The 27,380-nt window shown below is 37.6% G+C and overlaps 1 protein-coding gene across 1 annotated transcript in view; it reads left to right on the top strand.

Moving 5' to 3' along the window:
* The window catches only part of pmfbp1 (polyamine modulated factor 1 binding protein 1), a 649,032-nt gene that overhangs the window by 150,724 nt on the left and 470,928 nt on the right, over positions 1-27,380 (top strand). Inside the window, exon 6 of the mRNA XM_073070291.1 lies at positions 16,239-16,371. Coding sequence (XP_072926392.1) covers positions 16,239-16,371 — 133 coding nt within the window. The remainder of the gene's footprint in view (positions 1-16,238; positions 16,372-27,380) is intronic.

The following is a 27,380-nucleotide window of genomic DNA, read 5'->3' as shown; positions in this document are numbered from 1 at the left end:
ACTTATCAATTTGGCTTTAAAGGAACTCTCTACGTTCTTTAATTAATATCTGACAAGTGTGCAGTTCTGTAATGCATGTGAAATGAGTAAAATTTGAGGTTACAGAAAAGAGAAGCTAATGACTTAATGACATTTGATTTTTAAATATTATTGTAATTATTTCAATCATGGCCAAGTAGTGAACTTTGCAGCAAATTATCCAAAGCCTAAAGAGAAAGATATGTACATGCATCTTTTTTAGAAATGATTTTCTATCTCAATTCAGAAACTTGATAAACATCATTTCAAAATAACATTTGTAATAGAATGATGTAGAAATTGCTTCTGCAAATAATTTTCTGCATGAGTATTTATGACTTTAATAACATAGATAATTTTGAAGTTTAACAATACTTATTTAGTTTTTTGTCATCAATACTGATTATTATTTTAAGTAAGTAACGAGTGATTTCCATGTGGAATAATTTATCCTTGCCTTGTGAAATGTCAGGCATTATAAATGTAAATACACTGGAAAAACAAAATAAAATATAATTACAAACAAATTTACCTTATGTCAAATATCCCAGGTTTTTAACATTTGCGTTTCAAGGCCTTTTTTAAAAATTTCACAACATTAATTAAAAAGGAATATCAGCATACTATGATTTAAGCTGTCAGTGTTTAAGTAGTGTTAATGTTTTTAAAAAAAGTAAAACATTTATTCTTCCATCATCTTGGTTTCATTGTTATAACTATGTTTAATTTGCACTTAACTAATACCAGTTCAATCACAACATTTCCTCTGTAAGGAAATAGTGCTCTCTACTATTTCGGTAGCACTGTCAGGTTAACTTGAATGGAAAGGGTTGCCACTTTTACCCATGCAGTTCCATGTAATTAATCCTTCAATTGTTGTCATTGAGGTGGATTTATCAGTGTGTTATATACTGAATGAAATCATTATTTTATCATAACCTCCAGGCAGTGCCATAGGCCCAACTATCTTAGCTACTTCATTAGTGATATTGTATTCATCATAATGTTGGAAGTGGGAATGTTTATCGATTAATGTACAATATCAGTTCTATTTACAGATTAAATTGGGGGGGGGGGAGTTGCTGGGCAGCATGTCTTGGAATGGCCTATTCTATGCTGTAGCTCAATAAATAAATAAATAAATAATGACTATTTTCAACTAACGATAGTCTGATTATTGTCCTAATATTCAATGATATGACCATTACCAAATAGTCCATTGGCATCACTTTAGGTTCACTGTTGTGTAGAAACTATTTTTCTCATAAAATACAAACATTTCAGAACTTGGTTATTCTGTGGGACTTGACTCTTGATTCCACAAAGTCTGGCAGAATCTATAAGTCATAACTTAAAAGTTATAGTAGAATTCTCTCCACATGGTTAAATGAAATTGCCACAGCACCATCCATGATAAAGCAGACCAATAGTTTGTCAGTTCATCCATCAACCGATACTGTAAATTGTAGTGTGTAATCTGACTGTTGTGGTGATAATGTAGCCACAGTAGCTGCATTTATTTCCAAAATGCTTCATTGGTTATTATACAGTATGTTTTAGTATGCCATCAGGTCATGAAAGGTATATTTAAAAAATTAATTTCAGTAAGAAATCTAAATCCTCTCCATAAAGAAATTCATGTTTTGAGACAAGGATTATAATTGTTGGAATTTGTTTCCTCACGTGTTAATTTAGTATGAAAATATATGTCTAGAAACTGATTGCAAAGTGTTTTGCCTTTGTGCACAATGCGAAAAACATTTCAATGAAAGATGAAACTTAAGTGAAAATCAGGATCTTTATGAGCTTTGCAAAAAATCCATGAATTTTGTTTTGAGTTCTGTGTGTAAGATTTTCAACTGCATAGAGAAATATGAAGTGCTATTCAGCTCCACACACAGCACATTTGCATTACATTTCTACGATTTTTCAATTTTGCATGTGTGGACCATGTGCAGAGATGGGATTCAAAGGTACCTGTGAGACATGCTCCTATAAGATTTATAAGTGACCTTTCTGTTCAAATCCCAAATTGGTGCTGGTAACTTTCACACTCTTTTAACATGTAAAGTGACAACTTCCAATAATTATAATCCTCATCCCATGTCCTAAGCTTCCTTACAAAAAGGATTTAGATTTCTTACTGAAATTAAGCTTTTAAATTTTGTGAGTCTTCTTTTTAAGTTAGGTACTTAATTTTCCTTTAAGCCTACTGAAGCTCTAACTAACTCAATATCCCAATTTCAACTGATTTGTTAGCAGAATGATAACATTTTAGCAGATGTAAAAATTGGCAGTGTGCTTAACAAGGGAGGAGAGAAAACTTTTGAGTTTTGAAGGATGTTAATGGTCTGGTCAGTTGGATGACTGGATTTTGGGATGGTGCAAACAGGTAAGAAATATCTAATAAATGGAAAGATTTTAAGAATAGTGAAGAAGCAAAAGAATCTTAGTGTGTGTCCGCAGAACTTTGTTATAAGTTTTTTTCATATAAATGTAGAAAATATGAAGAAAAGGCCATTCACCCCCTTTTTTTAACCTGCTCCACCATCTAAAACATTAGTGGCATATTACCCGTTTTATTATTTATTCCTACTTTCCCCATATATCTCTCGATTCTTTTGGCATGAAGAAATATGTCTGTCTTCATTCTTCAATATGCTTAATAATTTCATTGATTCCACTGTAGAAAATATCCCAGGTTCACTAGCTTCCAGATGAAGAAATGTCTTCAGGAAAACTTGAACAAGCCACAGAGAACAACTAAACAAGAAATAAGGAAAGGGAAGATAGAGTATGAAAGTAAATTAGCACAAAATATAAAAACAGATAGCAAAAGTTTTTATAAATATATAAAGCGGAAGAAGGTGTCTAAAGTCAACATAGGTCCCTTGGAAGATGAGAAGGGGAAATTGATATTGGGTGATAAGGAAATGGCTGAGGCATTGAACAACTATTTTGTGTCAGTCTTCATGGTGGAGGACACATCTAATGTGCCAAAGAAGGATGTTATGGACGAAATGGGAAGTGAGGACTTCGATAAAATCACTCACTAAAGAGATAGTGATGAGCAAACTAGAGGGCCTGATGGTAGATAAGTCCCCTGGTCCTGATAAGATGCATCCCAGGGTGCTGAAGGAATTGGCGGAGGTTATAGTAGATGCGTTGGTAATCATTTATCAAAACTCTCTAGACTCTGGGCAGGTCCCAGTAGATTGGAAGACAGCAAATGTCATGCCACTTTTTTTTTTAAAAAAAGGATGTAGGCAAAAGACGGGCAACTATAGGCCACTTAGCTTAACATCTGTAATCGGGAAAATGCTTGAAGCTGTCATTAAGGAAGAAATAGTGAAACATTTAAAAAGGAGTGGTTCCAGATGCAGCATGGATTCAGAAAGGGCAGGTCCTGTTTGACAAGCTTACTGGAGTTCTTTGAGGACATAATGAGTGCAGTGGTTAGAGGGGAACAGATGGATGTTGTATTCTTGGATTTCCAGAAGGTGTTTGATAAGGTGCTGCACAAGAGACTTATAGATAAGATTCGGATGCATGGAGTCGGAAGAAGTGTATTGGCACGGATAGTGGATTGGTTAAACAAAAGAAGGCAGAGAGTTGGTATAAATGGGTGTTTCTCCAGTTGGTGAGTGTGGTGCTGCAGGGGTCGGTGCTGGGCCTGCAGTTGTTTACCATTTATACTGATGATTTGGAAGAGAGGACTGAGTGTAGTGTAGCAAAATTTGCTGATGACACTAAACTGAGTGGGAAAGCAAATTGTACAGAGGATGTGGAGAGTCTGCAGAGGGATATAGATAAGTTAAGTGAGTGGGCCAAGGTCTGGCAGATGGAATACAATGTTGGTAAATGTGAGATCATCCACTTTGGAAGGAATAATAGAAGAGCAGGTTATTATTTAAATGGTGAAAGATTGCAGCATGCTGTTGTGCAGAGGGACTTGGGAGTGATTGTTCATGATTCACAAAAAGTTGGCTTGCAGGTACAACGGGTTATTAAGAAGGCAAATGGAATGTTGGTCTTCATTGCTAGAGGGATTGAATTCAAGAGCAGGGAGATCATGCTGCAACTATACAGAGTACTGTGTGCAGTTCTGCTCCCCATACTTAAGGAAGGATATACTGGCTTTGGAGGCAACGCAGAGGAGGTTCACCAGATTGATTCCAGGGATGAAGGACAGATTAAGTCGCCTAGGACTATACTCTCTGGAGTTCAGAAGAATGAGAGGGGATCTTATAGAAACTTACAAAATTTTGAAAGGGATAGATAAGATAGAAGTAAAAAAGTTGTTTCCATTGGTAAGTGAAACTAGAACTAGGGGACATTACCTCAAGATTCAGGGGAGAAGGTTTAGGACAGAGATGAGGAGAAACTGTTTTTTCCCAGAGAGTGGTGAATCTGTGGAATTCTCTGCCCAGGGAAGCAGTTGAAGCTTCTTCACTAAATATATTTAAGTAACAGTTGGATAGGTTTTTACATAGTAAGGGAATTAATGGTTATGGGGAAAAGGCAGGTAGATGGAGCTGATCTACCAACAGATCAGCCATGATCTTATTGAATGGTGGGGCAGGCTTGATGGGCTGGATGGCCTACTCCTACTCCTATTTCTTGTGTTCTTATGTTCTGTTCAAAATAGCACATGTATTATCCTGAGGTTATGACCTCCTGGTTCTCGAGTCCAGTCTACATGTCTTTTCTGTGCAGTAACCACCTCAGAGTGGAAAAGGAAACCTCAGGATAGTATTGAAAACCTTTAGTACAAGAACGAAGAGCATGAAATGACCCTGTGTAAATGGCAAGATGTGCAGTCACTCATGAAATAGTGTAAAGGAATCTATCAGTTATGGGGGAGGCAACTGGAAGCCCAGACTACTAGCGATGTGGTCTCCTGTCACTGGAGAAACCAATTGCAGTTTGGATTACCACTTTACTTCTGTTCAGTACATGGGGTGACCTCTCCCACTTAGACATTTCTCTCTGTGATTTCCTGTCCCGCTATAAAGAGGCACAATGTAAGCCTGTGGAACAACACCTCCTCTTTCTGAGCTTGCTTGATAATTGAATTTTACAGCTTGTTTTCACTATTTTCTGAAACAATTCTGCTCTAACTCCATTTGTAATATTGACTCAGTGTTTCTTCACCATTAATACAGTCTGACCATTTAAAGATTTCTTACTGCTCTGTATTTTGCAGATTTTATGTTTCTTTGTTTACTCCCTCCCTAACTGCTCGCTCTCCAGAACTGCATGGTCTTCTTCACCCACTCTGCAACTGATAGCTGACTTGTTTTCTTTCCTTCCCAATTCTTATGAAAGACTTTCATCTGAAACATTAACTTTTTCTTTTTCCTCTGCTGTGCTGTCTGACCTGGTGGGTGTTTGCAGCATTTTCTGTTTTGTTTGTTGACCAACTCTGTATGTGTGCCTTATCAAAAGCTTACTCTTTAAATACACTCAGTGACCACTTTATTAAGTGCCTCCTGTACCTAATAAAGTGGCCATTGAGTATTATATTCATGGGCTTCTGCTGCTGTAGCCCATCTACTTCAAGGTTGCTGTTGTAATGCATGGTTATTTGAATTACTGTTGCGTTCCAGTCAGCTTGAACCAATCTGGCCATTCTCCTCCAACCTTTCAAATTAACAAGGCATTTTCACCCATAGAACTGCTGTTCACTGGATGGTTTTTGTTTTACACATCTGTCTCTGTAAACTCTAGAGACTGTTGTGTATGAAAATCAGACCTTGGCAGTTTTGGAGATACTCAAACCATCCCATCTGGCACCAACAATCATTCCATAGTAAAAGTCACTTAGATCACATTTCTTCCCCATTCTAATGTTTGGTCTGAACAACAAAGAAACCACTTGACCATGTAGGCATGAATTTATACATTGAGTTGCTGTTACGTGATTGGCTGATGAGCTATTTCCATTAATGAGCAGGAACACCTAATAAAGTGGCCGCTGAGTATACATCCACTGATTTCACTTTATTTGTTCTATCAGTTACGTTCTCAAAGAATTTCAGTAGATTAGATGAGCATGATTTCCCTCTCATTCTGTGCTGACACCACTGTGTTCTATTATCTTTCATAGAAATTATAAAATTTTCCCTGACAACTTTAGCAGGCCCCTGTTTTCTCTCCCCCTTTCTTTCTTAAATAGTGAGGGTCAAGTTTACTTCTCTCCATCTAGAGGTACAATTCCAATTATTTTCTTATTTTTAATACTCTGCTCTCAGTTATATCTCCCAAATCTGGCAACCCTATTCAGTTGGTGATAGTCTCTCTGTACCTCTAGCCGAACTGTTCCAGTAGAGCTGCAACACTAGCATTTATCTAACAGTGGGACAAATTGTCCTATTCACAAAAAATGGCAATTTAAATCCAAATAATTATCCCCAATCAAGCGGCTTTCAATCTTCAGTGAAGTGATGGAAGGTTTCATTCACTGTACTATCACACCACACTTATTAATCAATAAAGTGCTTTCCAATGCCCAAAAAATTTTGGGTTTTATGAGGATTTACTGGGCTTAAGAGTTCACATCAACATTGGACCAGGAGTGATTTCCAGCGGTGAAATGAGCATGTCTGCCCTTAGCATCAAGGTATATTTGACTGAACATGGCATCAAAGAGTCCTGCCGAAAGTGAAGTCAATATGCATCAAGTTGAAATGTTTCGAGTGATTAGAAAGGAGATGATTGTGATTTTTGGTAGCCAATGATAAGAAGTCCTGGATGTCACTGTAGGGGCTCTCAGTATAGTATTCTTAACAATAAGCTTAACAATTGTTTTATTAATGGCCTTCCTTTCATCATAAGGTTAGATGTAGCACATTGCTAATGATTTCAAATTGTCAGCAGATCATACCTAGAACTCGATAGCATTCTGGTTAGGTTTGAGGAGTGGTAAATAACTTTCATGTTTCGGGATTGCCAGCCAAGGACTTTTTTTCTCTAATGGCAGAACGTTTAACATATACTCTTGGCATTTAGTGGTATTATTGTTGCTAATACCACTGAATGCCTTCAGCATCCTGGAGATCACTATTAACTAGAAACTCGACCAAAGCAACAAGTGGAGGATTAGTATCATTAAGGAATTGATTCATCCTCTAACATCCCAAAAACTATTTACCATCAAGAATTTGATGGAATACTCCTCCTTTGCTTGGATGTGATCAGCTCCAAAAACACTTGAAGCTAGACTCTGCACAGGACAAAAGAGAATGCTTGATTGGCATCATAGGCAGCACCCTAAAGATTAGCTATTTTCATTTATTACAGTGGCTGCACATATAATCTCTAAAAGACAGTACTGTTTCTCTCCTGGGCTGTATCAAGAGCATCCTCAATTGCAGCCTCTACTAACAGGAAGGAGAAAGGCTTCAGGTGCATGAAGACACCACTACGTTTAAATCACACATGACGCTAACTATGTTGTTCAATGTTACTGGATCTAAATCTGGAAATAACTGCTCCAAACGTACTGTGGAAATGTCTTCACCAGAAGGACCGGAAAGCGTCAGTTAGATTGTCACTATCATTTTCTCAATGTCATTTAGGTTTGGAATTAATTGCTAGCAAAAACTCACATCATCAAAAATGAACAAATTAAGCAAAAAATTGATTCCTTAATTTGGAAAATATGTGCCCTTTTCCTTCCAGTGATGGATGCTGTTCCAATGCATTGGCACAATTTTGTTGGCTGATGCAGACTCACTGAAACTTATGGTACTCTGAATTTCTCCTTTCTCCTTTCTGCTTCTTAAGACCAATGCATCAAGTAGCATCTCTGGTCAGAGAAAAAATAGTTCGCATATCAAATATTAACTCATAAACTGTGAAGTATTTTCAACAACATATTAATTTGTCAACTCTTTTTATGCATGCTGCCTGTCCTGATGAATTTCAACCATTTTCTAATTTAATAGCAGATTTTCAGCATCTGTCCATTTTGAATCATCCAGCTTTTTTTTTGGACTCTAGCTTCTGATGTCAGTTTTTCTCAAATGATAGTCTGGTAAAATGCATTTAAACATTTTACTTTGTCAAATAAGCTGTATAAAGACACAGTTTCTTTCACTGAATTAGTATGCACGAATAATATCACCAATGTCCTCATGAAAATTTCTGTGATATCAATATTTGAAGACATTCATAGTCGAGGTATATTTTCTTTACCTTACTAAGAAAATTAGCCTCAACTTACCACCAGCATCTAATATGATTGTGAGCAATATTATCACACATACTTAGGATTAAACATTCTATTGTTAATGTGAAAATTGTAATGCAGCATCAATTTTACAAAAATGAAACTAATACAAGGCATCTGGGAGCAATAGTACACCCCGTGTAAGCCAGTAAGTTCAAATCTGGCTTGAAGAAATTTGAACATGGTCTGCTTCTTCCAATTTACAAACAAACAATCTTTCATCAACCCATTTATTTTCTGCACAAAAAGGCATTGTTGCAGCCCTATGAAGCCAAGTGTTCATGCTATAATCGTTATTAACATGAAAGGATGAACACTATATTGAGTACTCTCTGCACTTAAGTACTATGCATAATTGCAGCAACTTGTACAACTTCCATAAAGCTAATTAAAGGCAATAATTTTATTTAATTGAGTCATGTTTGCAGGAGATTGAAACATATCTAATATGCTGTAATTCTAAATTTTCTTTTTGGATATTCTTTCGGTGCTGGACATTGGTTCTCTTCTAATTGGATTTTCATTGTGTCTGCCTTGTGCCTTAAATCATTCTGCTTTGGAACACCAAGACAACAGCAAAGTATACATTAGGCTGCTGATTATGATTACAGCTTGGCATTCAATACCATCATGCCTCAGTGTTAATCCCTGAGCTTCTAAACCTAGAATTCTTTACTTCCTCTGCAAATGGATCCTCGTCTTCCTCCGGGATTCTACAGTCTGTGTAGATCGCTATTAGCATCTTCTCACTGGCTATCAACACAGGCATACTTCAAGGATGTGTGCTGAACACACTGCTCTACTCTCTCTATGCTTACAGTTGTATAGCTTAAACACGGGTCAATTGACATCTGTAAGTTCACAGATTGTTGAAGAGGTGTACAAGAGTGAGATAGATCAGCTGGTTGAGTGATATTGCAATAACATCCTTGCATTCACCGTCATAGGAATTGATGTGAATTTGGGAAGAGGAAATCAGGAGAACACACACTAGTCCTCAGTGACGGGTTAGCAGTGGAAAGGGTGAATATCTTTAGGTTCCTGTGTGTCACATCTCAGCGGATCTGTCCTGGACCCAACATATTGATGTAATCCTAAAGAAGGGGTGCCAGCAGCTCTACCTCATTAAGAGTTCAAGGAAATTTGATATGTCACTAAAGACTTTTGCACAATTCTATGGATGAATAGTGAAGAGCATTTTAATTGGCTGCATCACAGCCTGGTATGGAGGCTCCAATTGGTAGGATCACAAGAGGCTGCAGACATTTGTGAACTCATCTGGCTGCAACATTGGTACAATCCCCTCCATTATTAAGAACAACTTTAAAAGGCAGTGTTCCACAGAGGCAAAATCCTTCATTAAGGACCCTCACCATCTGGAACATGTCCTCTTCTTTTTTACTATCATCAAGGAGGAGGTACAAGAACCTGAAGACCCATAATCAATGATACAGAAATAACTTCTAACCTTCTGCCATCAGTATTCATTAACATTAACTCATTATTGCTCTTTTGAACTATTTATTTATTTTATAGTTTATACTAATTTTATGTCATTGCACTGTACAGCTGCTGCAAAACAACAAATTTCACATCTTTTAATTCAGTGATAAATCTGATTCTGATCTGAAATCAATATGGTTACAACACAATTTCTACCCCCAAACTTTTCAGTTGCTCTTTACTATTGTTGTTATATAATTTGTCCTCAGTTTGCTTCAGGAATATTTGATGTTCTTGAACCAAGAAAATTGCAGATCCTTGGTAAGCCTAATGCTTGCAAGTTCTGGAGGAAGCGAGTCAATAAAGAAGTGTCAAATCTGTAAGCATGTGAGTCGCTTATTACATTTAAACACACTTTGATGTTTCCAAGTTTCAGATGCATTTTATAGAACTGTCTTTAAAAAAACAGTCCATACCAACACATTCTCAAAGAAAACTAGACAATGCATTTAGCTAGAATGAGGAAAAACATTTTCATTGAACAAATATTCTGTGGGATTCGTTGCCTGAAAGGATGATAGAAATTATTGCAGCTTTCAAAAAGTATTTGGCAATATACGTGAAGGAAGAAGTAATGCAAAGCTCTGATGAGAGCCAAGTAAAGATTACAACATAATTCTTGTAAAAAAAAAAGCAGTTTCTTTCTGTGCTGAAACAATTGTTTGTATCTATTATTTGAATTTGAATATTTAAAGTGGATGATCCATTTCTAGCAAACAGTTCTACCATGGCCGTTCAAGTTTATTATCCTTCCATGTAAATGTAGTAGATTACATGCCTGCATTTTCCGTCTAAAACACGTCATTTGAACCCTTCCATAAAAATATTCCTTTAGGACATTATGGACTATTCTTAAATCTGATATAAACCAACAACGTGGTTTCTATTTCAAAAATGATGCAGGGCTAGAAGTTTTGTTCTGTTTAGTCTTTAGGTGAAAAAACCTGTCCTGTAGAAAGTCTATGTAACTGTACTTGGGGAAAATAATTTTGCAGTGTGAGTTGTATATGAGCTACACATGGAGCTAATTGAAGTTATAATAATGTATGACATATAACTTGCAACTGATATCAGTTACAGACTTGTAGCACCAATAAATGTTTTGTGAATACTATAGACATCAGTGATGGAGGGGCTTTACCCATGTGTTACTTAGAGTTTGTGCTTATTTGGCAACAATTCATTTTTCTTGAATCATTTTCTTGATCCAGTCTTGAGCTTTTTTATTGTTTTGTGATAATACCAGCATTATCCCTGACCTGGATTTTCATCAGCAATGGGACAAGTCTTCTTTATGCCTCTTCTGACCTAGTGTCAACTTATGCAAAGATAATGGTTCCCTATGTTTTAGGAGCACTTTGGTGGATTTTGCTTTTCTTGCTTTGGCTTTCCTGTAAATGGTGAACTCATTTATGAAAAGAGCCTACGGTTTAGAAGGCATAGGGTAGAGGATGTAACATTCCTTAATTTTTAATTTAATCTTGAAAAAAATGGCTCAGGATATGATTTCTCAATTTGGCTGTACTTCGATCATCGCCATGGAGTAATGCTTTCAAGAAATCCACACAGTAGTTCTTGCCATTTTTGACAGCTGTGGAAATTTGTGAACACTTCAGTAATAAGAAAAAAAAACATTTGTTATGTTTTATAACTTTAGAAACTAATCAAAAGAAAAGCACAGGAGCCAAAATACTTGTTTTTCTTTTTAGTGAGGCGCTTGCATATTACGTGGTGGCATAATGATGTATGCCATTCATGTACTTCTTATATATGACCCATAATAAATTACGTAAACAAAGAATGCTTAATCAAACAATATATTTCCAATATTACTCAAACATTTCTGAAATATTGAATACACTACACTCCTCCCTGCTTAGCTATAAACTCCAACTCAATATAGAATGCACCTCAACTCAAACATGTAACATATTGCTCATTACTCATCTTGTATATATACCGTATACTATATAACATGATACTACACAGACATCCACAGCATAGTCCCATTCAGGCCTAAAGATTTAATCGCTGTAGAGGATTTCTTACTCTTTTGGGATAATGTTTTTCTTGACCGGTGGTGGGGGGGGGGGGGGGAAGGGGTGTCACTCAACTGTGCAGATGATATTTGAGGCTGTGAAACAATCTCATGTTCAACTGCAAAAAGTTGTTCTTATAGCTCTGGACACCTTCCTTCCCTGCTCTCCTCAACTGTTCAATGTGTCGTCTCTAGATGACATTTGACACAATCTCCATTCTGTAGGAGAGTGATCCATTTCTGTCCTTAATTTTTAAAAGTACCCACTTTTGATAATCTCTGTAGTCCCTCAGCCTGATCTGCTTGCTCAGGAGTAAATCATTAAACCTCCTTGTTTGAGGAACTCTCAATTTGTCTCAGCTGTTTGTCCTGCGTACTCCTTCTGAGATTGGGCTTGAGCAGATGCAAGCATATGCACAAGGGATGACCCAGGAACAGCATAGCTGGTGAGTTGTTGATTGTGGAGTATGCTGCATTGTGTTACGCAAAGAGGAAATCGGTGAGCTTCTGATTCATTTTAGTGTATTCTGCTGACATTGCTCGCAAAGCATTCATTTTCAGGAATGACTGAAACTGTTCTGCAACAAACTATGGTCCATTGTCACTGAGTGTTCTGGAACACCAGTCCTTGAGAAGAGGCTTCTCAACACATCAACAGCTGTAGTAGGGACTATTGAGAACACTTCTGGCCACTTTGTAGCTGCATCCACTGCTACCAAGAAATTTGTGCCCATGAATGGTCTGGCAAATTTCATATGAATGCTCTGCCAGGCCATAGCATGCCACTAAAAGAGATGGAGAGGTACTGCTCTTGGCATCTTCTGGAAGTATTGGCATCCTGAACAGTGCATGGCAAGCTGCTTGTTCTGGCTATCTATCTCATGCCACCACACAAAGCTTTGAACTAATACTCTCATGTTGACCATGCCTAAATGACCAGCATGTAGTTCCTCCAACACTTAAGATTTTAGCTTGCACGGCACCACAGTACGACAGCTCTCAATCCCCACATAAGGCAATCCCCATCATTCCAGTGCTGATAAAAATGGAGGAACTGGAATTTAATGGAGTAATAACCATAATGGAATCAACAAAAGACCACACCAACTTAGGCATTCAACCAGTGAGCAAAACACAACAAACTGTGCAACTACAAAAAGAAAGAAGTAATAATCTCACAATTATCAGATTTTTCATCAACAGCATGCAGATTGGTTCTCTTTTTAAAGCTGCAACTTGACTTTTTATTTTTTTATCTCCTCCTTGTGCAGTCCATTTATTTTTGTTTGCCCAGCATATTCTTTGTATGTGTCCTACTTTGTTGCATTTACTGCAAGTTTCACCTTTAAACCTGCACTGTTCTGGTGTATGTGAGCCCCTGCCACAACGTTAACGCAATTTGTTTGGCCAGGCCTGTTTCTATTTGGATACTGCAATTTTGTTCACACTCTCTTTCATTCCTGACTGCTACTCAATTGTGTCACTGACTGCTGTCTCCATTGATACAACAATTTCAGTTGCTCTTTTAAATGTGAGTTGTTCTTCAGGTAGGAACCATTTTTTAAATGCTTTCTTGCAAGATTCCACAAACTAAACAATTTCTCAGTGCGTCATTAAGCCCATTACTGAACTGACAATGCTCAGGCAATTACTTCAATTCAGCCACGTAAGCTGAAGTTGACTCCCCTTCTTTTTGATTCTGCTTATGAAACCTAAAGTGTTCTGCAATCAACAATGGTTTTGGTTTTAAATATTCGAATTGAATTGAATTTCGCTTTATTGTCATTTAGAAACCACAACTGCAATACAGTAAAAAAATGAAACAACATTCCTCCAGAATGAAATCACAAAAGAACGCGACAAAACAGACTACACCAGAAAATCCGCATAACATTTGGCAATCCCCAAATCCAGAGTCCGGTGAGGCTGCTGCAAATTAATATCGCACTACCATCTTAGCGCGTTTCCCAGAAAGAAGCTCCAAATCCACCAGACAAAACAATTACCCAGACACACCAATTCAGGAGACCAACTCTACCACCCAACAAATCAAAAACTAAAGCTACAAGACCTACACAAAACCACATAGTTAGACAACATGTAGTTACAACAGTGCAAACAATACCATAATTGATAAAAAAAAAGACAGACCATGGGCACTGTAAAAATAGTCCAAAGATGTTAAAAGACTATAAGTTCGAAAAAAACCACCACACAATTTCCAAAAGTCCTCAGGGTCCCGATAGACTCATCATCCAATGCAGGTGGCAGAAGGGAATACTCCTGCTATGGACTTCCACGGCGCCACCGGACTCAGCCTCGCAGACGCAGCGCACAATGAAAGCACTGCTGGACCCAGCCTCACAGACGCAGCACACAGTGAAAGCACCCCAACCGCAGCGGACTCCGAGTCCGTCGAACCTCCGAGCCTCCGACCATCCCCTCCGACACAGCCTCTCTGAGCACCATCCTCTGCCGAGCGCACTATGATGCCCCCATCACTGGCCACCGGCAACGCAACCCCGTGGACTGGGGGCCTATTTTTCCCAGCAGAGACTTGGACCTCACAACAGCAGCAGCGATGAAGAAGATTACCAGATGTTCCTGGAGATTACCAGATGTTCCTCCGTGCTTCCATGTCCATTTTTCATTAGATTAGGATTGTGCATGGCACCCCGCTTGACAAATAACAGATATCAACTCCGGAGAGGCTGCTGCAAACTGTGTCGCATCGCCATCTTGAGAAGATCACCATGCATTATATTCCTGCATTATATTTGTAATGTCATGAAAACTCATTTCAGCTGGTTTGGTTGGAGGAGTTAAACTTCTAAGCAAACTTTCCACCCATTGCACTCAGCAACACTGACATTCATTTTTCACCAGCTATTTCACTCCATGTAGCCGGCCATTTTTAATTTTTTTAAATGTATCGTTATTATCACCCATTATCACTCATTGCTTATGTACTGTATTTGTTGCTTGTTAATTTCATCCATTTTCTGCCTTTTTAAAAATTTGAGTGATTCTCTTCCCTTCCGAAAAAAGCATCCTGGGCTTCAACAGGTAGGTAGTCATCTCAGGTTCATTATTAAACTTCCTCATTGACACTGTTTTGTTTTGTAATTCCAGAAACTAATCGAAAAAGCTGGGAAACTTGCTTACTTTAGTTTTAGTGAGGTGCTCACATATGATGTGGTGGCGTAATGACATGTGTGGTTCCTTACTTCTTACATCTACTCCATAATGAATTATGTAAACAAACAAAGAATGTTTAATCAAACAATATACTGACAATATTATTGAAATATTACTGTAGTATTGAATACATTACAAGAATAACTGGCACATCATTTATAAGGTTAGTCTACAGCACATTCTAATCCTGATAAAAAGAGGAGATCAGTGTGTGACTGAGTACAATACAACAAACGTTGAAAGAATATCAAAGCTGTTTGTAGGCAGAAAATGTATGACATGCTTTGGGTTCTCTATCTGATAGATGCCACGTCAAGAGGAAACTGGGTTTCATTTTACTTCATAGTTTCCAAACCATTGGTTTTCCTTCCACTTTGTGGTAGTTTTATTACTTATGGGCACCCTTGTGGTTGTACTTGATTGAAGTATTTTGTTTCATATTCAAAGATCTCAAAGTATTGCACTCAGTTGCCTTATTGATCTGCAGTGACTGTAATTTTTATATAGGTTTATAAAACAGTGCAGCCTTGTATATTGTTCCATAGCTTGTTTGACCTATTGTGGGTAGTACATTTCATAATAGTTCAATCATGTACTTATAACAATGCAGATGCCTCCATTTCAATGATTAGCTGTTAGATGCCATAAAATGTATTTAATATACAGTGGCAGTTACATTAATCGGACTACTGCAAAATGGAAATAATTTTTCATTATTCGGTGTGGCAAGAGGTAATGGTTAGAAGGATGGGTGTGGGTCTGATGTTGTAATGGCCTAGAGTAGCATTTTCCACAAATTAAGCTGCAAAAGCTATTTATTTTTTGAAATGATTTATATAAGAAGAACAAACTTGCCGCAGATTTTTATGGAAAGCTGAATTAAAGTATTTTCTAAAAAATATATTACAGGCTGTGACTGAGGATGGTAGTCTAAAACAAACACAGCACAAATAATTTATTTAAAAAGGGACTTCCTTACCTGTCTTCTCAACAACCAATTAAGTAATGGACTTGATGGATTTGAGGGTCTAAAAGTGAATTATCCAGCTTGGGTAATTCAAATCTCCAGGAATAGACTCCTTGAGCATCTTGTGACGGACGTTATTGAAAGGTAGAAATTATTGATGCAGTAAGTTTGGTCCTTCTCTATACAGAAATCCCAGACCTGCTGGAAAAATCCTTGGCCATTATTTTTAAATTATTACTATATGCAAGAACAGAATTGTAATATTATGTTTTACATTACAGCACGAACTCAGATGATATTATGATGGAATATGAAGAGGTCAAATCCCAGATGGCAGCAAAAGAACAGATGATTCAAAGCTTACAAACCCAACTTCGAGAAGCTGTTTATCAACAACAGCAGTCAAAATATGAGGTTGGTTGGAATCCATTGAAGTGATTTTTGAAGCAGTGTAGATGTTCTTAGTGTATTAGCCACAAAGGAGATGAAGAGAAAACATTTTTGTTACATTAAATTTTTATCACTTACATAAGGTTCTGAGACCTTCAAATTCTGGTCTGTTAATAAAGTGGCAATTTTGTCACTGTCTTAACAAGTCAGGGCACATTTTCATCATATTCTACAAGAACTGAAGCCAATAACCATGTAACTGTGAAGCAATCAACTGCTATGCCATTGAATCACCCTAGTGAGAGAAACAATTTTTTTAGGATATTAAATTTTCCTATTTACTTCCTTGTATTCTCTAGCTTTAACAGAATACATTTACTTTGCTGTGTGAGTGGATGAATTGCTCCCAGGTTCCCATTGATGTTGCTGTTGAGTTAGCACAAGCTAGCTCCTAAAAGCAGATAATAGGCAATTTTCCCTACTGTACTGTCTGTGTCGCCTCCAGTGAAATATTTCCTACTCTCTGCTTGGAGTCCATCTCTAAAGCGATGAAGTTGGAAGGTTTGCAGAATGGGGCATTGCACAGTCATGTTGAGACCTATATTGCTGCAATTAAGAGATAATATCATTAACTATTTTGCTTTGGAACCTATTACTGTTGCTGTCAAAGTTGAAATGCTGTTTTTCATAAATCCCTAGTTTTAATAAGGGTAAGTAGTATTACATTATAGAATAAAATGATGTTTTTGCTATTTAAATATTACATATTGAAATAAATTGGATCTGTAGATATAATCCAATGTACAAGCAATTATTTTGCAGTGATTAAATCAAACAAGAAACTCCTCTGTAACAGGTACAGTTTTCATATTGCAGCTTTACTTCCACAAGTTCTTTGATCATTTTTGTGTAATACCTGCCTCTCTTCGTACATGCCACCAGAACCATATTTATCTGAATTATTCATCCTGCACTTCTAGCTATGTGCTTTGGTTGAACATTGTTGCCTCTTTCATCCTGCTTTCATCTCTATTCATATTTATAATTGTGTAATTTCAGCTTTGTCTGATTTTTGCCTTTTCTTATCGTCACCAGCTCTGGTCCATATTTTCTTTATACAAATATGTGGATTCAGATCAGGTTACTTTGTCTAATCAACCATTTAATAAAATTGTGACTGATTTGATTGTATCTCAACAGTGCTTTCCTGTCTGCCCATTAACCTTTTGCCCCCTTGCTTTGCATGTATCCATCTAGATTTGCCTTAAAATAGTCAAAAATTCTGCTTCCATGGCTTTCTTGAAGAATAGATATTTAATGACTTATGGCACTTTGAGGAGAAAGTATTAAATTCTAGATTCTAGTACAAGGGGAAACGTACAATCTGTCAATCCCCTCAGACTCTCACAAGTTTCTTCATCTCTCACCCTTTCAGACAGTGGTAGATTCAAGCCTGACCTGCCAACGTGCTGACCTGTCTGCTTTTTCACATATTGGTGAAACTCCTTCCTGCCATTCTCCAAGATTCCTTTTTAATGATAAAATGGAATGTAATTGAGATTAAAGGATAGTTAGATAGGGGCCGAATAACAAGGCCTACTTGCAGAAACAGGGTATACCAAACAGTCCAGATTACTGATATATCCCTTCTCATTTAACACAGGTGGCACAAGTGGTATAGCTAGTAGAGCTGCTGCCATGTAGTTCCAGCAATCTGCGTTCAATCCTGACTTCCATTTCTGTCTATGTGGAGTTTGCATGTTTTCCTTGTGACTGTTCAGGGTTTTTCCAGATGTTCCAATTTGCTCTTGCATCTCAAGGTTATGCAGGCTGATAAGTTAGGTGGCCATGATCATTGCCCTTAATGTGTAAGTGGCAGAACTTGGGGGGAGCTGATGGACAATTGAGGAGAATAAAATACGTTCAATAGGATTTGAGTAAAAATGGGTGTTTGCCACAAAAGGCAGGATTTCCTGGGTGACTAATTTCAATTTGACTTTCTACTATGTTCCAACATATCGGTCCAAGGCATCGTCTACTGCCACAATGAGGTCACACCCAGATTTGAGAAACAACACCTCATATTCTATCTGGGTGGCTTTCATCATAATGACTTGAACATCGATTTCTGTAACTTCTGGTAATTTCTCCCCTCTCCTCCTTCTGGCTTTTTCTGTTCACCATTCTGCTTCCCTTTTCACCCCTCTCTTCTTCTCACCTGCCCATCACCTTCCTCTGGTGCCTCTCCTCTTTCCCTTTCTGTCATGGTCCACTGTCTTCTATCAGATTTTCTCTTCTTCATCCCTTTACCTCTTCCACCTATCACCTATGGTGGAATTGTGAAGTTGCTTTAAGTGAAGCCACTTTGGGGAATTGTGTTTGGAATTGTTTACCTTTTAAGTGAAGTTTAGTTTCTGTTTATTATTGGATATACTCCTAAATATGAATGTCAACAAAACAGTAACTTCCATATTTCACCTGGACAACTGACTAACCAAACTTAAACTTAATATAAAACTAAATGACAGACAGCTACCCAATGATCCACCCTCAAAGTACTTAGCAGTCACACTAGATCGAACTCTCTCTCACATAAGATCCACCTTCAAAATGTTACAAAGAAATTAAAATTCAGATTAGCCATGATCAGGAAGATAGCAGGAACAAAATGGGGTGCTAACTGGTCAGTCCTATGAACATCTAGCCTGGCACTATGTTTCTCAGTCACCAAATATTGTACACCCACCTGGGAGAGAAGTACCTACACAAACATTATCACTACACAACTCTATACTTCTATGAGGAACCCTAAAATCCACAGCTGTCCAGTGACTCTAAATAATGCAGAATATCACCTCTGGAGATCTGTAGAATAGGATCTTCGGTAAAATTCTACAAGTGTATCCAAAATACGACCAACAACATTCCAGTTCATAAACTCATCGAAAATGATCCTCCAACTTTCTGACCCAAATCCCAAAAACCTTTCTTCAACTTGACAAACCTCGACTCCCATGACAAACACACTGAATTGTGCCAATACTGGAACACCAACACGCCTCCCGGCAGAGATTTGATCAATGATCCCGCTTCACTCCTCCCGGGCTTTTCTACAGCCAGAAAGGAATGGACAGTTGCAAATGGACTCAAAGTTCGACGAGTCAAAATAGTGCAAACAGTACGCCAATAGGACGCCTGACAAACCCCAGCTTGCCCTTGTGGTACCCCAACCCAGGACGTCCTCCATCTGGTCCAAACCTGCCCTCTCACCAAGATCCAAGATGGCTTTGTCATGGTCCACTGATACGGTCACGAGCTGGAGGAGTGGCTTGACAAAAACCAATTAAAAGTGTGAAGAGAAAACACCTACCATACGAGACAATTGGATACAAAATTATATTTATTTTTAAGTTATGATATATAATTTGAATATAATTCACTTCCATTTAAAAAAAGAAGTACCAGTTAAGGAAACACAAATTTTATTGAACTTTAGGATAAGTCTGTTGGGCAAGCCAGCTATTATTAAGGAATTTTGGTTGAAAATACTGTTTTATCTTACAGTGCCTTCTACTTGTGGGCTCAGATTTTGCTGGGTTTTGCAGTTTAAGTATCAATCACTTTCAGTGCTACTACACAAATCTGGATGTCCCACTTGATAGGTGATATCCTGCAGCAATATTCTGGATACATTCTGCATTGGATTGCTTATGGAATTCAATAGCCTCAAAGAAACTTACTGAAATCACTCAGCATTTATGTTTAGAAACTGTTCTTGAATGCTGTATCTGGTAAATTACATCCTGCAAAGCATTTCATTTAAATGGAGAAAGGAGATAAAGTGGTAAATGCGGGCTCACTTTTAACATTTAAGAAAAACTTGGACAGGTACATGGATGAGAGGTGTATGGAGGGATATGGGCCAGGTGCAGGTCAGTGGGACTAGGTAGAAAAATGGTTCAGCACAGCCAAGAAGGGCCTAAAGGCCTGTTTCTGTGCTGTAATGTTCTATGGTTCTAGGAGAGTTTTAGTGAGGTAAAATGAAATTATGTTATTATTTTCTATTCAAAATGTAAGGCACAACCCAAAAACGTAATTAAGGGGTCAAATTAAAATAGGGAATACAATTACATATGTGGGGAGAGTGGAAATAAGAGTAGGTTTTGAAACCAAAATAGAACACTGGAAGAACTTTCTGAACCAGAAATGGAGAATGTTTGAACTAATTTCTGAAAGAACAAGCTTAGCCTCCTACGTTGTTCTAATAAGTTCACAGAACAGCACTTTATCTTCCATTTGGGATGTTGCAGGGAACTTAACATTGAAATTAACAATTTTAGACTAGAACTGCAATTTTTCCTTTCACCAAAGATATGACTGTATCTCTATTTCAATCTGTGTCTTTTTTATTTTATGTCTCCAAGTTCTAATTTTTAAAGTTATTGTTATTGTGACAGTTTTCACGTGCATCCCATAACAGATGTTTCTCTGTTCTTACTACCCATTACTTTCACTATTCTACTTCTGGTAAAGGATCCCTGATCCAAATCATTGACTCTGTTTCTTTCCCAATTGATGCTGATTGAGTGCTTCCAGCATTCACTGCTTCTGTTTTCAATGTTGTTCATTTCATTACTCCTTCCAAATGTGAAGATATATCAGCCAATTGATATTTTGTATGGTAAACCTTTAGTTTCTTGTTCAGATTTTTTTTCTGTTTAAAACTTGTTACTTTGATGAAGTGAGAGTTAGATGGAAGCTTTTCTATAATCTGAAAACTTGTGCATGCTTTAGCAGGCATTGATCAAGGTATTGATTCAGTTTTGAAAAAAATCCTAGTTTTTATAACCACTAGGATTCTTCCCAATAAAAATTTCAGACTGCCTTTAAGCAATGTTTGATACCAGTCCTATTGATAGAAGTTACCAACAAATGCACAAGAGGCACTGGATATCAGTGCATTTTACTTGTAACAAACAGGCATTGATTACGGTAGTTGGATGGCACAGTTTATATACTTCTTGAGCTCCTGTTTGAGTTCTCCCTCTGCTGTGGTCTGCAAACATTTTTGGGGTCTAGTGAAGTATTCCTCTGATTTTCTGAGTGGTGTATCACCTGGGTACACTTTGAAGGCTGAAGAATCTGAAATGCCAAGGGCAAAATAACATAGAAAGGATAAGCAAGATGCCTTTCAATGTCAGTCTTCAAATGCATATACAGTACATATGTTAAATATTTGGTCAAGAAATACTGGGAATAATCAGTTGATAATATATCAATCCACAAAAATATACATTTTATTGAAAAAAATTATAAGAAAGTCTAAGCCCAGAAAAACGTCACCATTCAACCTAACTGTCTTTAGGTGTAAAATTGAGTTACATTACCATGCAGTTACAAATTCAATGAATTGTGGAAAAGAAAGCAGGTATCAGAGATATTGCCACATTAAAAAACATCGATATTTGAAATCTGCTAATTTGGCAGGCTGCTAAGACAAGAAAAAAACAGCATTTAACAATTATATGTTGAGAATTATTTGTATATATTTTTTTAAAGCATGCTTTGGAGTTTGCTTGGGTAATGGAATTATACTGTGGCACTTTAGCAGAAAATGACTCAAGAATGAAAATCAGGGATAGTTGCAGCAGCACATAATTTCATATAAGTGATTTTAAAAGATGGAGGAGTAAATGAGAAGTGGGTTATGGAGCTTGACTAGATGACAGAACAATCATATGTCATTCTGACTTGCAATATGATAGAATCTGTACATTAATCTTTTATCATTACATCTTCAATATTATTTTCTTCTTTATTATAGTCCAGGGACCTACTGCACATCAAAGTGGCATATTGTACAAAGGTCCTGAAAATTGATATTATCTTCAAGATTATATATTTATGTCAAATAAATAATCAGATCTGAAAAAGAATATTAATAATATTAAAACACATTGGGTGCAGCATTGACCACCACAAATGAAAGTGATGGAAAATACATTGAAAAATTGTTCATTATAAACTAAAATTACACAAAACAGCATCAGAAAAATTCAGGCTGGCTTTCATTTTTAATTTCTGTTGTACTGTATATTTAATTTTCTCCATTGCCAGTACATTATATACTAAACAATTAAATATTTATTAGAATTTCACATTTGATAGTTACATGATATTAATCTGTGTAATAGGCTTTGTTGGTACGATGGGTAAAAATCTACTACAGCAATAAATTGAGTAGGACACAAGTTCAAACTGAGAATATGTTTTCTGTTACTTCTCGAGTTATGGGTGAGTTGTCTAAATTCTGAGCACATAATATGCAGTTTTCATAGTAAGTTATTTTGTATTGGTTCTGTTAGCTTCACAACTATTGGCCTGATTCAAGAAAAGCTCATGCAAAATATTCAATCTTCTACTGTTGGTCACTGTTTAGATGTTAATAGTGATGGTTTTCCAACTAAAAACTGACTGCTACCAGAAAAAATGGGGCAGGCAATGACTAAGAATTGCAGCATCTCAAATGGTTCTCCATCAAAATACTTTTTGCCTATGTTGACTCTAAACTAGCACAGGAAGAGATGTTGAGGCTAGCACAATAATGCTGAATGACGGAGCAAACTTCAGAGACCTGATGGCATACTTCTATTCCTATTTTTGGTGTTCTTTTCAGAGAAGACCTTTTATTATGTTCTTGTGCCACAGATGCTGCATCAATTGAAATCATAATGACCTTGACTATTAAATTCCTCCCTGCAGTATTATTCTGAGTGTCAACAGATCTTTGCTCTCCGCAGTTACATCTGAAAGGACACACAGTAACTTAATTTTTTAAGAGGACTTTTATTTCAGTAAGGAAGAGATTGCATCACTGACTGAGATTGGCCCGAATGCTTCCCACGATGCAGGCAGCCATTGATACATTTGAGTCCATCAGAGGTCCACTCAATACACCTAGACATTTCGGCAACAGAAAACAGGTCCACTCATTGAAAGGACAGGTCAGAGGTTATTTCAATGCAGCACCAGCACCATATTTGTCCTTGGGGAGAACAAACTACCAACATCATTAGTGGCCACCATTGCCCAGAGAGATTGTTCATGGAGATAGGTATTCTCCTGACCTAGCTCCTTGCTCTCGTGTGAGTCCCTCAGATTTCTTCAGAATGGTATTATAATGAAAGGCCTTGTGAGTATTGGAATCCAACTCTAATACCTACATCAGTCATGGGGCTTTGTTGTACAAAATAGATATAGTCACAGGGAGGACTGCCAGATTCCTTATAGATGATGGTGGAAATGAACTTTGAACTCCAGCACCCTTAGCTGTAATAGAGTGGTGCTAACTGCTACATTAACAGGTCACTGAAATCTACTTCACAAATGGATCATTCTGTAGTGGGAGTTGGATGTAAAGGAGTATAGTTTCTGAATCTAATCGTTGGAAGCACTTTATCTTGCATCACTCACAACAAGAAGATCCAGTGATTGTACTGTGCCTTCTCGCTGCATATTTTATCACTTATCACTGCAGCTGTTTCACATGAACATGTCTATTTAATGCCTCTCCAAGACAGGACTACAAATTAAGAGATGCCTTGTAGAAAATTTACTGCACATAAATTTACTGCAAAATGCTAGAAATATGCAACAGGTCAAGCAGCAGTTGTGGTGAAAGAAACATATCAGATCAATACACTTTCAACAGAAATGGGAAAAGTTAAAAGAGAATCTGTCAAAATATAAGAGAAAAAGAGACCAAGTGAGAAAATACAACAGAAATGGAAGTGCTGATGGCTGAAATAGGGTGGTCGAGGGAAGCGAATACAAAGTGTATTTGGGGAAGGTGTTTAAAAGGAGGATATAAATGCAGTATTGCAAATCAGGACAGAAGAGAGAGAAATGCAAATATGTTTAAATAGGAGATACAGGACTGGAATAGCTAATTATTTGAAGTGGTTAAATTCACTGTTGAGTTGCAATGTGTATACCACTGGAAGAATCAGAATCAGGTTTAATATCATTGGCATATGTTGTGAAATTTGTTGTTATGTGGCAGCAATACATTGCAATACATAATTAAAAACTGTAAATTACAGTAAGTATATATATATATATTTTAAAAAACCTAAATAAATAGTGCAAAAAGGGAAAAAGGTAGTGAGGTAGTCTTTATGGGTTCATTGTCCATTCAGCGATCTGGACCAACTATATGAATGTAATTGAAAAGGAAGCACAACAGCGCTTCAACTTGCTTAGGAGTCAATGGAGGTTCAGCATATCATCAAAAACCTTGACAAACTTCTACAGATGTGTGGTGGAAAGTGTATTGACTGGCTGCATTATGGCTTGGTAAGGGAACACCAATGCCTTTGAGTGGAAAATCCCTAAAAAGGTAGTAGATTCAGCCCAGTACGTCACAGGCAAAGCCCTCCCAGCCTTTGAGCACATCTATGTGAAACATTGTCATAGAAAAGTAGTATCCATCATCTAAGATCCTCACCACCCAAGGCATACTCTTTTCTTGTTGCTGCATCAGGTAGAAGATACAGGTGCCTCAGGACTCGCACCACCAGGTTCAAGAACAGTTACAACCATCAGGCTCTTGAACAAAAGAGGATAACTACACTCATTCTATTTCTGGTGTTCCCATAACCAATGATCTTACTTTAAAGACTCTTTATCTTTTTATTTCATGCTCTTATTATTTATTGCTATTTATTTATATGTCCATTTGCACAGTTTGTTGTTCATTGATCTTGCTTAAAGTTACTGTAAGCAAGATGCCCGCAGGTAAAAGAATCTTAGGGTTGTATGTGGTGACATGTACTGTATGTACTCCAATAATAAACTTTACTCTGAACTTTGAACTTGGAACAAAGGAGAATAAGCTATTTATGAATCATTGAATGCATGCCTTTAGGCTCCTGTACCTCCTCCTTGATGGTAACAATGAGAAAAGGGTCATGTAATAAGTTATGAGGATCCTTAATGATGGATACTGCCTTTTCAAGGCATTGCTCCTTGAAGATGTCCTAGATGCTGGGGAGGTTATTGTCCATGATGGAGCTGACTGAGTTCAGAACTTTCTACAGCTTATTTCGATGCTATATATTGCCCCACAGACTCATTCCAGATGGTGATGCAGACAGTTAGAATGCTCTACACAGTATACCTGTAGAAATTTATGAGTGTCTTTGGTGACATATCAAATCTCCTCAAACTCCTCATGAAATATAGCTGCTGTCGTGACTTATTTGCAACACTATTGATATGTTAGGCCCAGGATAGATCCTCAGAGATGTTGACACCCAGGAACTTGAAATTGCTCACCCTTTCCACTACTTATCCTGCTATAAGGAGTGGTGTGTTCCTTCATCATACCCTTTCTGCAGTCCACAATTATTTCTTTGGTTTTACTGATGTTGAGCACAAGGTTGTTGCTGCGACACGACTCAAACAGCTGATCCGTCTTGCTCCTGCACACTTTCTCATCGCCATCTGAAATTCTGCCAACAATAGTAGTGTCATCAGTAAATTTATAGATGGTGTTTAAGCTATGCTTGGCCATGCAGTCGTGACTGTAGAGCAAGTAGAACAGTGGGCCAAGCACACATCCTTGAGGTGCATCAGAGTTGATTATCAGCAAAGTGGAGATGTTATTTCCAATCCGTACAGACTGTGTTCTGTTCATTCTCATACAGCATCTTTTTGTTCCTGAAGGATGGTAAGCTGCTCAGGGGCAACATCTCTTGGCCTAGCATAAGCTGCCATCTTTCTCATAAATGACTTCATGAAAATAATATGCACTACAGGGATATTAAGCTGCTATCTAGTGGCATGTTGCTGTTCCATAGAATACAAATAGTAACTATACAGCGGATGTCCTGACGAAGGGTCTCAGCCCGAAACATTGACTGCTCGTTTCAACGGATGCTGCCCTTCCTGCTGAGTTCATCCAGCGTGTTTGTACATGTCACCGAGCTGATCAGGCACAGCTACATGGGATATATTTAGACTTCATTTGCATCTCTAATGCTGCTGACAGTCAGACCAGTGAGCACTGTACTATGCAAGGGGTTAGTCCTGAAAATTCTTGAACATGGCATCCCAATTTTACATAACCTGCTGCGAGCACTTGAAGATAGGCTGATCTATACACCTTGACTGCTCCTGCATTGGTCAGGTCAGTCTAATAGTAAGTGCCCTTACCAAGTCTGTCTGCATATGCATTAACTTTAAGAAGGCATCTTAATTATTGAACTGATTCCTCAGAGGCATTGCAGATACTTCAGCTCCCCCTCACATTCAAATTGCTCTACCTTGCAATCTGCTAAAGCCTAGTTTATCACCATGTAATGTACACTAACATCTTGATCTCTCATGTTGCTGATCTCTGAACACACTATTCCATTATTGTCACCACTTTTCTCAACCATTTCGCCTTCTGATGTCTTAGCTTGTTCATCCCTATCCTCTAGGATTACCCCCAGTTAGTATTGTGCAATATCAAAACAAATCACAATAGAAATTTGGAAAGTAGTGGTGTTGATCATTAATTGATGTAGCCCCACAGATGTCCTATTGAGTTGTAGGGTGATATAACAGCTCAAGCAAAATTCAAATGCAGCAAGAAAAATTCCTGGATTAATTCTGTGACCCATACAGTCACAGGGAGAATGTACAAACTCCTTACTGATGGCGCCAGAATTGAACTCTGAACTCTGAACTCTGACACCCCAGGCTGCAATAGCATTGCACTTGCTACTCTGGCGCCCTAAAATGGTGGACGGACTCAACAGGTTACGCAGCATCTATGGAGATACATGAAAAGTCAACATTTCAAGCCAAGACATTTCAACAGGATGAGTCCTGGTGAAGAATTTTGGCCTGAAATGTCAACTCTTTATTCTCTCCTTAGAGAGCTGCCTGACCTGCAGTTTCAAAGTCAGATTTATTCATCAGATGTACTTTGAAATGTACAGTTATAATCAAAGACCCCTCTCACCCCAAAAATACACTCTTGTACA

This window comes from Hemitrygon akajei, chromosome 17 (assembly GCF_048418815.1).
Source record: "Hemitrygon akajei chromosome 17, sHemAka1.3, whole genome shotgun sequence".
In the NCBI taxonomy this organism is placed as follows: domain Eukaryota; kingdom Metazoa; phylum Chordata; class Chondrichthyes; order Myliobatiformes; family Dasyatidae; genus Hemitrygon; species Hemitrygon akajei.
The sequence above is the reverse complement of the archived record's forward strand: the minus strand, read 5'-3'. Positions and strand labels throughout refer to the sequence as shown.